Source organism: Callorhinus ursinus, unplaced genomic scaffold (genome assembly GCF_003265705.2).
Source record: "Callorhinus ursinus isolate GAN/ISIS: 27379988/994484 unplaced genomic scaffold, GSC_fseal_2.0 scaffold51, whole genome shotgun sequence".
Lineage (NCBI taxonomy): Eukaryota > Metazoa > Chordata > Mammalia > Carnivora > Otariidae > Callorhinus > Callorhinus ursinus.
The window spans coordinates 6730611-6741625 of NW_027397113.1; the positions used below are offsets into that span (position 1 = coordinate 6730611).

General features: G+C 56.8%; 1 protein-coding gene across 3 annotated transcripts in view; it reads right to left on the minus strand.

Moving 5' to 3' along the window:
• FERMT3 (FERM domain containing kindlin 3) overlaps positions 1-9553 on the minus strand; it is a 17968-nt gene extending 8415 nt beyond the window's left edge. The window contains exons 1-6 of one of the 3 annotated variants that reach the window (XM_025878232.2): positions 9384-9553; positions 7825-8085; positions 4754-4987; positions 4433-4552; positions 4152-4320; positions 3807-3909 (exon numbers count right to left, since the gene is read on the minus strand). In XM_025878232.2, the coding sequence (XP_025734017.1) occupies positions 3807-3909; positions 4152-4320; positions 4433-4552; positions 4754-4987; positions 7825-7984 (786 nt within the window). In that variant the 5' untranslated portion in view covers positions 7985-8085; positions 9384-9553. Of the gene's footprint in view, positions 1-3806; positions 3910-4151; positions 4321-4432; positions 4553-4753; positions 4988-7824; positions 8086-8582; positions 8904-9383 lie in introns of those variants that run through there. The other 2 variants (XM_025878233.1, XM_025878231.1) reach the window with 2 other exon arrangements.
• Between the last annotated feature and the right edge of the window lie 1462 nt (positions 9554-11015).

Sequence of the window (11015 nt, forward strand, 5' to 3'; positions counted from 1 at the left end):
GGGAACACAAGCAGGGGGAGTGGGAGAGGGAGAAGCAGGCTCCCCGCAGAGCAGGGAGCCCGATGCAGGGCTCAATCCCAGGACCCCGGGATCATGACCCAAGCTGAAGCAGATGCTTAACAACTGAGCCACCCAGGCGCCCCTAAATTTTCCATTTTGCAAACAAAAACAACAGGGGTAACTGGCTGGCTCAGTTGGTAGAGCATGCAACTCTTGATCTCGGGGTTATAAGTTCAAGGCCCACGTTAGGTGCAGATTACTTAAAAATACAATCTTTAAAAAAAAGCACAAAAAACAAAGAGAGCAACAAAGACCCAGGGGTTTTTAGATATTGGACAAGAGACCACAAAGAACAGTGATCCCTGACAGGAGGGAAAAAAACATGGTGAATCCTGATTGCCCCAGCTTGTTGCCCAGAGAGAGTTGCACAGGCAAGGGGATCCCAAATAGAGCCCAGCATATTCCCCAAGTTGAAGAAATGTAGTTTAGCATTTGGTGAGTCCAAGGCAGCTAGAATTCAAAGGGCAGAGTCCTGCACAGAGAGAAAGCTCTGGAGATCAGCAGAGGGATCCTCTTGAGTCTTTAGTGAAGCACTGATCAGTGTACGTGTGTAAGGAAACTACCCAAGGCTGATAAAAAACAAAAACAAAAACAAAACAAAACTTGAAAGGAGCAGATGGAACATTTATCAGAGCTCACTTAAGGGTGGAAATAGTTCACACTCCCAAAAGCCAGATTAGAGAAGCCTCATGATGCATGGCGCATTAGATAGAGTCCTCTGAAGGCAACTGCTTCAGTAATGGAGTAAATTAGCCCTATATTAGAGGATGCTTTCGTCCTGCCTAATTAACATTCAAGGCAAGCCTTGGAAGGATCAAACTGTCTCCAAGTAGTTTAATTTCATCCCTAAACAAGGTTTAAAAATACTTAAAGGACTACAGAAAAAAATCTAGCACCCAAGAATATAAAATTTGTAGTGTCTGTCTGGCATCAGATAAAAATGATCAGGTACAAAAAGAAAAAGAAAAAAAAACAAGGGGCGCCTAGGTGGCTCAGTCGGTTAAACATCTGCCTTTGGGGGGGCGCCTGGGTGGATCAGTCCTTAATCGTCTGCCTTCGGCTCAGGCCATGATCCCAGAGTCCTGGGATCGAGCCCCACATCAGGCTCTCTGCTCCGCGGGAAGCCTGCTTCTCCCTCTCCCACTCCCCCTGCTTGTGTTCCCTCTCTCGCTGTGTCTCTGTCAAATAAATAAAATCTTAAAAAAAAAAAAATCAAAGGTAAAATAATGACTGATTCAAACATACAAAAGTTGAAAGAATCATCACCAGTAGATCAGCACCACAAGAAATGTTAAAGGAAGTCCTTCAGGCAGACAGAAAATGAGACCAGCTGGAAATGTGGATCTATACACGGGAATAAAGAACACAGGAAATGGTGAATGTGAGAGTTGCTTGCTCTACCCACTGAGGCAGCCAGGCGCCTTCTGTGTATTATTTCTTACAACTCTTTGGGAATCTCCAGTTATTTCAAAACCAAAAGTTCCGCCAAAAAAATGATTGATGGGTTAAAGTAATAGCGATAATGATTCAACAATTATATTCCGAGGTCTACACCAAGAGAAATGAAAAGATATGACCACTCAAAAACTTGTACATGAATATTCATAGCAGCCTTATTCATAATCGCCAACACGTGGGTGGGGAGGTGGAAACCAAATGTCTGTTAATTGCTGAATGGATCAATAAAATGTGGTATATCCCTACAATGACATCTTATTTTGCAGTAAAAAAGAATGAAACACTGAAACATGCTAAAACAGGAAAACATGATGCCAAGGGCAAGAAACCAGCCACAAAAAGCCAAATACTGTATGATCACATTTATAGGAAATGTCCAGGATGGGCAAATCTATAGAGACAGAAAGGAGATTAGGAGTTGTCTGGGGCTCCGCAGGTAAGGGATAAATGGGGAATGACTGTTGATGGGTATGATTTTCTTTTTGGGGTGATGAAAATGTTTTAAAACTAATTGTGCTGATGGTTGCCCAACTCTGTGAATGTACTAAAAACCATTGGGTTGTCCATTTAAATGGGCAGATGATATGGTATATGAATTATTTCTCAATACAGCCGTGGTAAGAATAATGACAGTGTCTTGAGGGTTTTGACACCTGCAGAATTGAAGAGTGTGATAACAGGAATGTAGACGCCAAGGGGGGAAATCCAAGTGCCCTGTTGTAAGTTTCTCACACAGAAGTGCTAGAGTATTACTGGGTGGTAATAGCGTGTGTGTGCTAGAGCCCCTAAAGCAACCACCAAAACCATTTTCTTAAATTATAACTAATAAATTAATATAAAGGAGATAAAATGGAATCATGAAAACCACTCAATCCAAAGTAAGGCAGGAAGAGCTGGGGACGGGGACAATAAAGTCCACGGGAGAGGAAGGGGCCGAGGGTGGAAGAGAGGGAGGGGGGACAGACAGATGGGCAGGGACCCGATCAGGCAGGGGCCTGGGGGCTCGGCAGCTGGGGCCACAGGCAGCCACAGGAGTGACTTGACCTCGTGCCTGTTCATTCCAGACGTGGTGTGGAACTTGGAGAGGCAACGAGAGGAGAGAGGGGCATTAGGAGGCGTGCGCTAACCAACATGACACGGGCTGGCCCCCCGGACAGAGGGACAGATGAAAAGACAGAGAAGAACGGGTGGTTTGGGATTTTAGTTCAAGGGAGGTTGCACAGGGCACAAAGATGGACAAGGTAGGAAGGAAAGGGAAGGATCCAGAACGGCGTAAGCAACGAATCCATGAAAGCTTTTACAAGGAACTCGTGAAAGGTGGGAGGATGTGCTGCGCGGGCTGGGGACCACGCCTTCCGGTCAGGCAGGGGCCTGAGGTGCCCGTTAGGCGCGTGAGCGGAGCCGGGCCACCTGGACACTCGAGTCTAGAGCTCAGGGCAGAAGGGCTGCACTAGAGATTATACACTTGGGAGCTATAGGGGGTTAAGGATGGCTGGGGGCGCCTTCTGGGTTTGCCAACGCCCAGAGGTTGTGGAGACAGGAGGAAGAGTGGGGGGAGCCTGCACCAGGCATCTGGAGACCGCCCCAGGCTTGTGGGGGTCACAAGTGGCCTAGTAAGAAGCCGGAGGGAAGAGAGCAGGAGACAGAGAGCATGTGGGCGTGGTCACCTCAGCAGGTGCCCTTCCTGTGTGTGGATGGGGACAGAAGATGCCAGGACAGATCTAGCTGAGGAGAGAGAGGGAGTCCGGGAGCACCCATAGGAAAGACCTGGAAACAGAGGGCAGGATTCTGGGAAGCAAGGACACTAGATTCCAAGGATTCGGTAAACAATGGCATTTAGACGTTTTGCAGTAAAGGGGGGAGAGAAAGGCGTCACAGGTGAGGGAGCGCGTGTGGGGTCTGATGGTTTCTGAGAGGGATGCATGGAGCCCATGGATTGACTGCCAGTAGGGACGGTAGGCACGGAGGGAAAGATACACACGGCCCCTGCCTGCAAACCTTGTCCCTCGCCCACGCCAAACCTGCAGATCCCAGTGCTACCCCTTCCAGGAAGCCTTCTCTGAGTCCAGCTGCCAGGCATCTCCCACCTGAGCAGCCTTCCTAGGGGCGCCTGCCCCTGTCTACACTGCCCAGACAGTGGTGGAGTTAAGAAACAGGAGTGCAGATGAGGCAATGGATAGATGGACAGATGCCCTGCTAGTCTCTCACGTTCCCAGAGCCCAGACCCCTGACCCTAAGTCACCATGTGTCACTGACCCAGACCCCTGCTGTCCCCTGGCCCAGCCCACCTTGGGATCCAGGTCGAAGAAGCTGTAGTACTTAAAGCGCAGCCAGAGCATGTCCCCGGCCTTGATCCCCTGCTGCATGAGGCACCGTGAGGAGTCCAGCCACCTGGGCCAAAGCAGGGGCAGAGGTCAGGGCTGAGGCAGGTACAGTGCGGGGCATGGCAGGGGGTTGGGCAGGGGTGGGGGGGGCGGGAGGCCTTGATCAAGGGCAAGCACACATTTAAGAAAGGCCTGGAAACAGGAGGTATGGACTTGGGGTAAGGGTACAGGGGAGGGCGTGGGCCCTGGCAGGAGAGCCCAGACCCAAGGGGACAGGGCCCCAGGCTGCAGAGCAGGCAGGCAGTACACCTGCTGTGGAGCTGGGTCTTGTCCAACAGGGAACTGGGCCGAGGCAGGCGCTGGAGCAAGAGGGGGTCCGGCGGCGGCTGCGGTCGGCTCAGCATGTGATAGCAGGCTTCGGTCTGGGCGCTGTCTGAGAAGTGGGCTGGCATCCCCCGGAACAACGCAGGTGCCACGCCTGGAGCGCGGGACAGGATTAGACAGGCCCAGCCCGCAGCCCCGGCCTCGGGTGGGGGGTTGGGGGGCCCGGTGCCAGCACCCAGCCCCTGGCCTGCCCAGCCTGTGCTCACCCCCAGCCAGGACGACCTTGGTCAAGTCATACAACTCCTCTTCTGGCTCCTTCTCCTTCTTCTTCTTCTCCTTCTTCTCAGGAGCCCGGAGCAGAGACAGCTCCTCAGGGTGCCGGATACCTGAGGGGAGCTGGGACCTCAGCAGGGGCCGGGGTCCTGCCCCAGAACCTTCCCGTCCCCCTCCCGGGTACTCTGGGGCAGGTCATAGCCCTGCAGGCTGGATCAGGGATGGGACTGCAAGGCCCACGTGACAGTGGCTGGGCCAGTAATGCGGGGAGACCCTGGCCGGGGTGGGAGAGCGGGAACCCGCAGGGGACTCACTGAGGAGGCGGCAGATGGCGGCCACGGCCTGGAAGAGGGGCTGGGAGAAGCTGGCTCGCAGGCGCAGGGCCCGGCGGTTAGGCAGCCGCAGGATGATGGGCCGGTGCTGGGGCCCAAAGAAGAGGCGGGCATCTGCCAGGATGCCATACTTGTCCAGTGTCCAGTGCGTCTGCAGCAGCCATTGTCTTTTCTGCTCCCACCAAATGGCGTGGTCCGACCAGTCCTGCTTGCGCTCTGTGGGGCCACGGGGAAGCAGGGGGCATGTCAGCCCCGGAGGGCCTGGCCCCCGGTGCTGAGCACCAGCCTAGGCCAGCGCGGGCCAGGCTGGGTTGGCTCGGGGTCAAGGACTGAGGTCACGGCAGGATGGCTCTTTGCTGGCTCACCCTGCTCATTCTGCGGGGCTCATCCGCGGCATCTCTCCCCAGGGGAGTCCCCCACCCAGAATCCAGGTGCCTCCACCTCACGCACCCCAGCCCATGGGCTGCCCCGAATAGCACCGCCCCTAATTCCGAGAGGCTGACTGGCCTCTCGCTGGCTTTCCAGGGATCCCAGGAGGCCGAGGCTCTGCTGGGGCCCTGGGGCTGTGCCGGTCACAGCAGGCCCTCCAGAAACGTTTCTCAGTTACACATTCTGTGCCCTTGGCCAAGGCCTTTAGCTCTCGGGGCCTCGGTTTTGTAGTTCGTGAGATGTGAGTAGTCATCATCCCAACCCCGTGGACACAGAACCTCGCCTGCTCCAGTGTCTGCGGCAGGTTAATGCCCACGAGTGAGGATTCAGTCCGAACCACGAACACTGCACTTGTCCTGCAGCTAGTGACAGATGACACGTCTCCGTCCAGGAGTGCAGGCTGGTGTGTGGTGAGCACAAAGACAAAGGCTGGACGCAACCCTCTAGAGTGTGCAAAGCCCTTCCCCGCCAGTGGTCTGTCTCTTGCTGCCCTCCCCCCTTCTCCCTCCCTAACGTCACCGGAGCTGCCAAACGCAAGAGATTCTCTGGCTCAATCTGTCCAACTTCTCAGAGTCCTTAGAGCCGCTGCCCTCGCTCTGTTCTGGCTTTGTGACACCCACCGCCCATCTCCTCTTGACATTTGGCTCCTGTTTTGTCCTCCTCGGCCCCTTCTCCTGGCCTGTTCCTGTCCTTCCCTGGTTCTGATTCCCTTCCTCCACCACCTTGGCCTCTTCCCAGGGGTCCTGCCTGGACTATGGCCTCATCTTCCTGCTTCCATCCCCAAACATACCATACCTCAGGACCAGGCCCTGCCCTGGGCCCCGGGCCAGAAACCCACATGCCAAGGGCAAAAGGACATGCCTACCGGCTTCAGCAGCTCCAGAGACATGTTTACCAGGCCACGTGCCTGCGTCTGGGACAGAAATGCAGTAACTCCTACTTCCAGCCCCCAAGGCACGCGTGAAACTCATTCTGCCTGATCCTGGACGGAGGCCCTTCTCCCTCCTTGCTGGCTTCTCTGCAGGGCATCTGGGGGCTGGGCGACAGGACTTCCCCGCCAGGCCTGAGCACCATCCTTTCCGCGTTTAGCCACCACGTTCCATAGATGCCAATCTCATCTCCAAAATCCACCCTCCTGTCTGTCCTCACTGCCCACCATTGGAGGACTTGTCTCCCTGCCTCCAGCCCACCCCTCCCTGAGGGGCCGGTCTAGGTGTAAGTGGTTGAAAACCCTTCGGTGGCCGCTCCCACCTCTAGTAGTCTCAACTCCTAATGGCAGCCACCCCAATCTCTTTTCTTGCTCTCTCTGGCCTGAAGGCCCCAGTTCAGAACACCCCTGTGTGCCAACATCACGCCTTGCCCCCCCACCATGAGTGGCCCCTCTCGGGACTCTCCTAGGGAGTCTCCCCATCCCAGCTGCGGGCAGCCCCTCTGACTCCAGGCCCTGTGCTCTCGCCCCTGTGCTAAAGCTGGCGTTCAGCCCCGTGCTGGGAGTGGAGGGTCCGCCTCACCCGCCTGGCCATACTCCACGAAGGCAGGGCCTGGTATGGCATGGGGTCTGCTTTGACTGAGCCTCAGTCGACATCTGATATACTCAGGAATGAGCAGGATTAGGAAGGGTAGGGACAGTGTCCCCATTGCAGGGGATAGGAGCCGAAGGGACTTACTCCTGGGGGGACCCAGCAGCGGGTTGGAGGATCAGCTCTAACTGACTGACTCCTTATTTAGACCTCTTGCACGGCTCGTGTGCCCTGCCCTGGAGCCAACCAGGTCTTCCCTTGGGGCCCCGTCTCTTCACCCCCTGTGCCCTAGCTCAGCCCAGGCCTGTCTGCAGCTTGGCCTGACGCCTAGTCTCCTGAGGGACCCTCTGTTTCCCACTTCTGCTTTCACAGCCTCCTCAGGCCCGCCTGTTGGAAGCTCCTTCGCTACCTCAGCCCTGTGGCCGGGCTCTCCCGGGGCCCCGTCTGTCCACAAGCCAGCCAACCTGCCTCCCGGGCTGCACGTGGTAGTTGGCTGGCTCTGAGGAAGCCTGCAGGTGGCCCAGGACCCAGGACCCAGGGCCCCCCGGCTCTGTGTATCGGGGTGTGCCTGCCACCCTCCCAGGAAGGGGCAGCCCTGACCCCCGGCAGGGAAAGGGGATGGGAAGCCCCCATGTCACTAGCCCTGCTCCTCTCCACGCCTGACACCACAGGCTGTTCTGCTGTAACTTCCTGTGGGGGCAGGGCCTTCCCACCCAGGCTAGGCCACCAGCCTGCGGAGGGCTTCCGCCCCGGGGACACGGTATGGCAGCCAGCCCCAGGTCCCCTGCTCTCCCCCGAGACCTCGAATGTAGCCTCTGCCTCGGCCCGGGCCAGGCCCCTCCTGCCCCCAGAAGTGGGTGAACAGACTCCTTGGGGACTCAGCAGAACCAGCTGGAGTGGGAGGAAGTGGTGGGGGGGAAGATTGTGGGAGGGAGGGGAAGTTGGGGAAATGTCTGTTTTGGAACCAAATGATTAAGCGGGTGCCTGAGTCACTGTGGCGGGGTTATCGAGCGCGGCACATCGGGCGGCCCGGAAGTGCCCGCGGACTCAGTTACAGCCGCCCCGTGGTGCTGAGGTCAGCAGCGGGGGCAGAGGGACACTCACTAATCTCCTCCACGACCTTCAGGAGCACCCCGCCGATGTGCGACTCCCCCGTGACCCGGAGGGTGACAGACTCGGCCTCCGGGTCCTCCTCTCCCACGAACACCCGCAGCTCCCAGGACGAGTCGATGTAGTCGCCGGTGGCCGTCTTCATCCCCGCCATGGTTGTGGCGGCTCTCCGGAGGCTGGGAAGGAGGCACGGTGGGCAGGGTGCCGGGGCCTTGTAGGCTGCCCACGTTCAAGTAGAAGTGGCCCTGTGGTGACCTGGACGGGCAGGAGAGCAGAGAGCATGCCGGTGGGCCAGTATGTCACGGCAGCAGCGAGACACAGGCGCTGAGCTGGTCCAGGCAAACCTCAGGCCCTCTCACCATTACTGGTTGTTGAGCTGCACGGGGCTGTCCAACCCACTCCCATCTTACAGACAGGAAGACCGAGGCCCGGAAAGAGTGAGAAATGGGCTCACTCAAGATCACCCAGCTTGATGCCAGAGCCTGGCACAACCTCCATCTGCCCCCCCAGCCCACATTTCACCCCCAAACCCACACTGGCGGCTGCCCACCCTGGTAATGGTGGGGGACCCAAGTCAGAAAATACTCCCTCTCCTGGCCCAAAGCCCGGATCCAGACATCCCAAGCCAGCCAAGGCCTCTCTAGAGCCGTGAGAAGTCCAGGGTGCCGCACGGAGAGAGGCATGCCGGGCAGAGGGGCTGCAGGAGGGTGAGGAAAAGGGTGGTTGGGCCTTCAGCCGCCGCCCCAGCTTACCTTGCCTGTAAGGGTTTGGGGGCTGCAGGTGCAGGGGGTTGGGAGTGTCAGCCACTCCTGGCCTCAGTCTAAACACCTGCAGCTCAGTGAGTGCTTCCTTCCCCCTTTGCTTTCTCTTTGGAGCTTTCTTCGGAGAGCAGCCCTTGCGCCTTATCATGAGCAGGGCGGGCTCAGCCCCTCCCCAGGGAGGGCCGGCACTGGGTGCAGGAAGCGAACTGCCAGCAGGCTGCCCAGGGCTCTGTTTGTGGCCCCACCTTTGTTCCCGGGGAGCACAGGAAGCAAGGGAGGAGCGGGCCGGGGGCCCACCACCACACGGAGTGTCCCCTCGTCTGGAGGGAAGCAGCTCAGTTCGAACTAGGGAAGTCACCAACTCATGTTCTCTACACCCAGAGTCCCCAGGAGGAAATCACCTCCCATCTCCAGCCTGTCACAAAGTTGGGGGGGGGGCGTTTTGGGCCATGGCACATCACTGTGCTGTCAGGAGGGAGAGCCGTGCTGCTGAAAGGATCGGATCCAGGTGATTTAGGAAGCTGAAAGTTTAAGTGAGCTCCAGCCCGGGAGGTCCCTTATCACCAACAAGTAGATCCTTGAAGACTCAGAGGGACACAGCTTCCTTAAGTCTTTCCTGTCCCCAGTCAGAGCCTCTATTTCCAAAAACGTAAACCTTCGAGGCACCCAGGGCAACGGCTGAATCAGAATTGGCCCCTGGTCATTCACAACCTCCCGGCCCCACGCCTCCAGGGCTTAAGGCTTCCAACCTGCCACCTCCCCTCTGTCCCTCCGTGTGACATTCTGGCTCACCCCGAGTATCCCAAGGGTCACGCCAGTCAAGTCCCTACTCAGATGTGACCCTGGAGTGTCCGATCGCCTGCACTGGGAGGTCAGCTTTGGTAGAGCAGAGGCCTGTTGCTCGCTGCTGGCTCCTGGCAGGAATCGAGGCTTCCCAGAGAGAATCCATTTGGGGCTGGAGGGAATAGAGCCCGAAGAGTGTCAGTGGCACCCAAGAGCAGCAGAACGGCCCGGGGAGAAGAGGATTTCTGACCTCACTGACCAGATGGAGGAAGGGGCCGGTGGAAGATTCCCCTGGGAAGGCCAGCTTAGTCAAGGCAGCAGGAAGTGCAGCCAGTTGCTGGCCTCAGCAGCTTCCTAGCTCAGAAAGTTGCGCTGTTGGAGCAAATGAGGAAGTTTTACTCCCACCCATCCAGGGTTTTAGAAATAGCTTGCTGCAACCATGTCCAAGCGTAACGAGAAAGCCTGCAGTTGAGCCGTTAGGGGTTTTTTGGGTTGTCAAACGATCCTTTATTGAAGGATGTTCCTTGGTAGTTCTCAACTAGCTGGACACCCCGCAGCACCACAGCCCACGGACTGGGCAGTCTCCAGGACCTCTGTAATGGTTCCCGAGAACTCTCTAGCTCGAGACTGGTGCTGTATCTGTCAGGCAATGTTGATAAATCAAAAGTGATGATTTGGACTGGGCCTAACGTTTTTCTGCTTCCGTCTCTTGGCGGTTCCTTGAGGCTCTGCTCATTGGGACAGCAGCAGCAGATCCCGCCCGGATCTGGACCTGTCCTGAACAGTTGCCCGTCATCCTCAGGCCCTTCCAATCACTGGCTGCCTTCGCAATGTCATCACCAACCTTTTCAGGGGACAGTGGGGCCAACTGACGGGGGGCCAGGGCAGACATGGTACCCCCACCGAGCACCTCGGGTACAGGACTTTGATGCTGGGGTTGAACTTTAGGCGGCACAGTGGAGGCAGCTGGTGTGGGATGAACCCGGATTTGAAGGAAGGTGCAGACGAGCCTCCTCTGAGCAGAGCCAAGAGTGAGAGAAGTGAGTGGTTGGGTTTTCTTTTTTTTAAGATTTGAGTAAGAGGTAACATGCGTGCGCAGAGGTGAAGAATCCGGATTCCCCGCCGAGCACGGAGCCTGACGAGAGGCTCGATCCCACAACCCTGAGACCGTGACCTGAGCCAAAACCAAGAGTCGGACGACCAACCAACCGATTCTCCCAGGTGCCTCGAGAGCAGCGAGTTCTTTAAAGACTAAAACTATGAGAGAGCAGCTGACAGAGCTGGTCTCCCACGAGGTCTGAACGCTCTACCAATGGGAAACATTTTTGTTCTTGGGTGGGACCCAGTGTTCCCTCCATCTAGCTGGTTTCCGGTTCTGAGATGAGAGTGTGATGAATGATGTGGGAAGCGCCAGAATGTTGACCTGAACCTCTGGAGTTGGCGCTACTCAGGGTACGGAAGGCCCCAGGCTCCCTTGGGTGATAGTGCCACCTAGTGACCGAAGCATGCCCAGGTGGTACGGATCCGCCCCCTGGGAAGAGAAGAGGTTCAGGTGCCCAGGCAGCTGCCACTCCCACCTCTCACACACTTCAGGTTGTAACCCCTATGGGACAACCACTTCAGGGTCACTTGGCAAAAAAA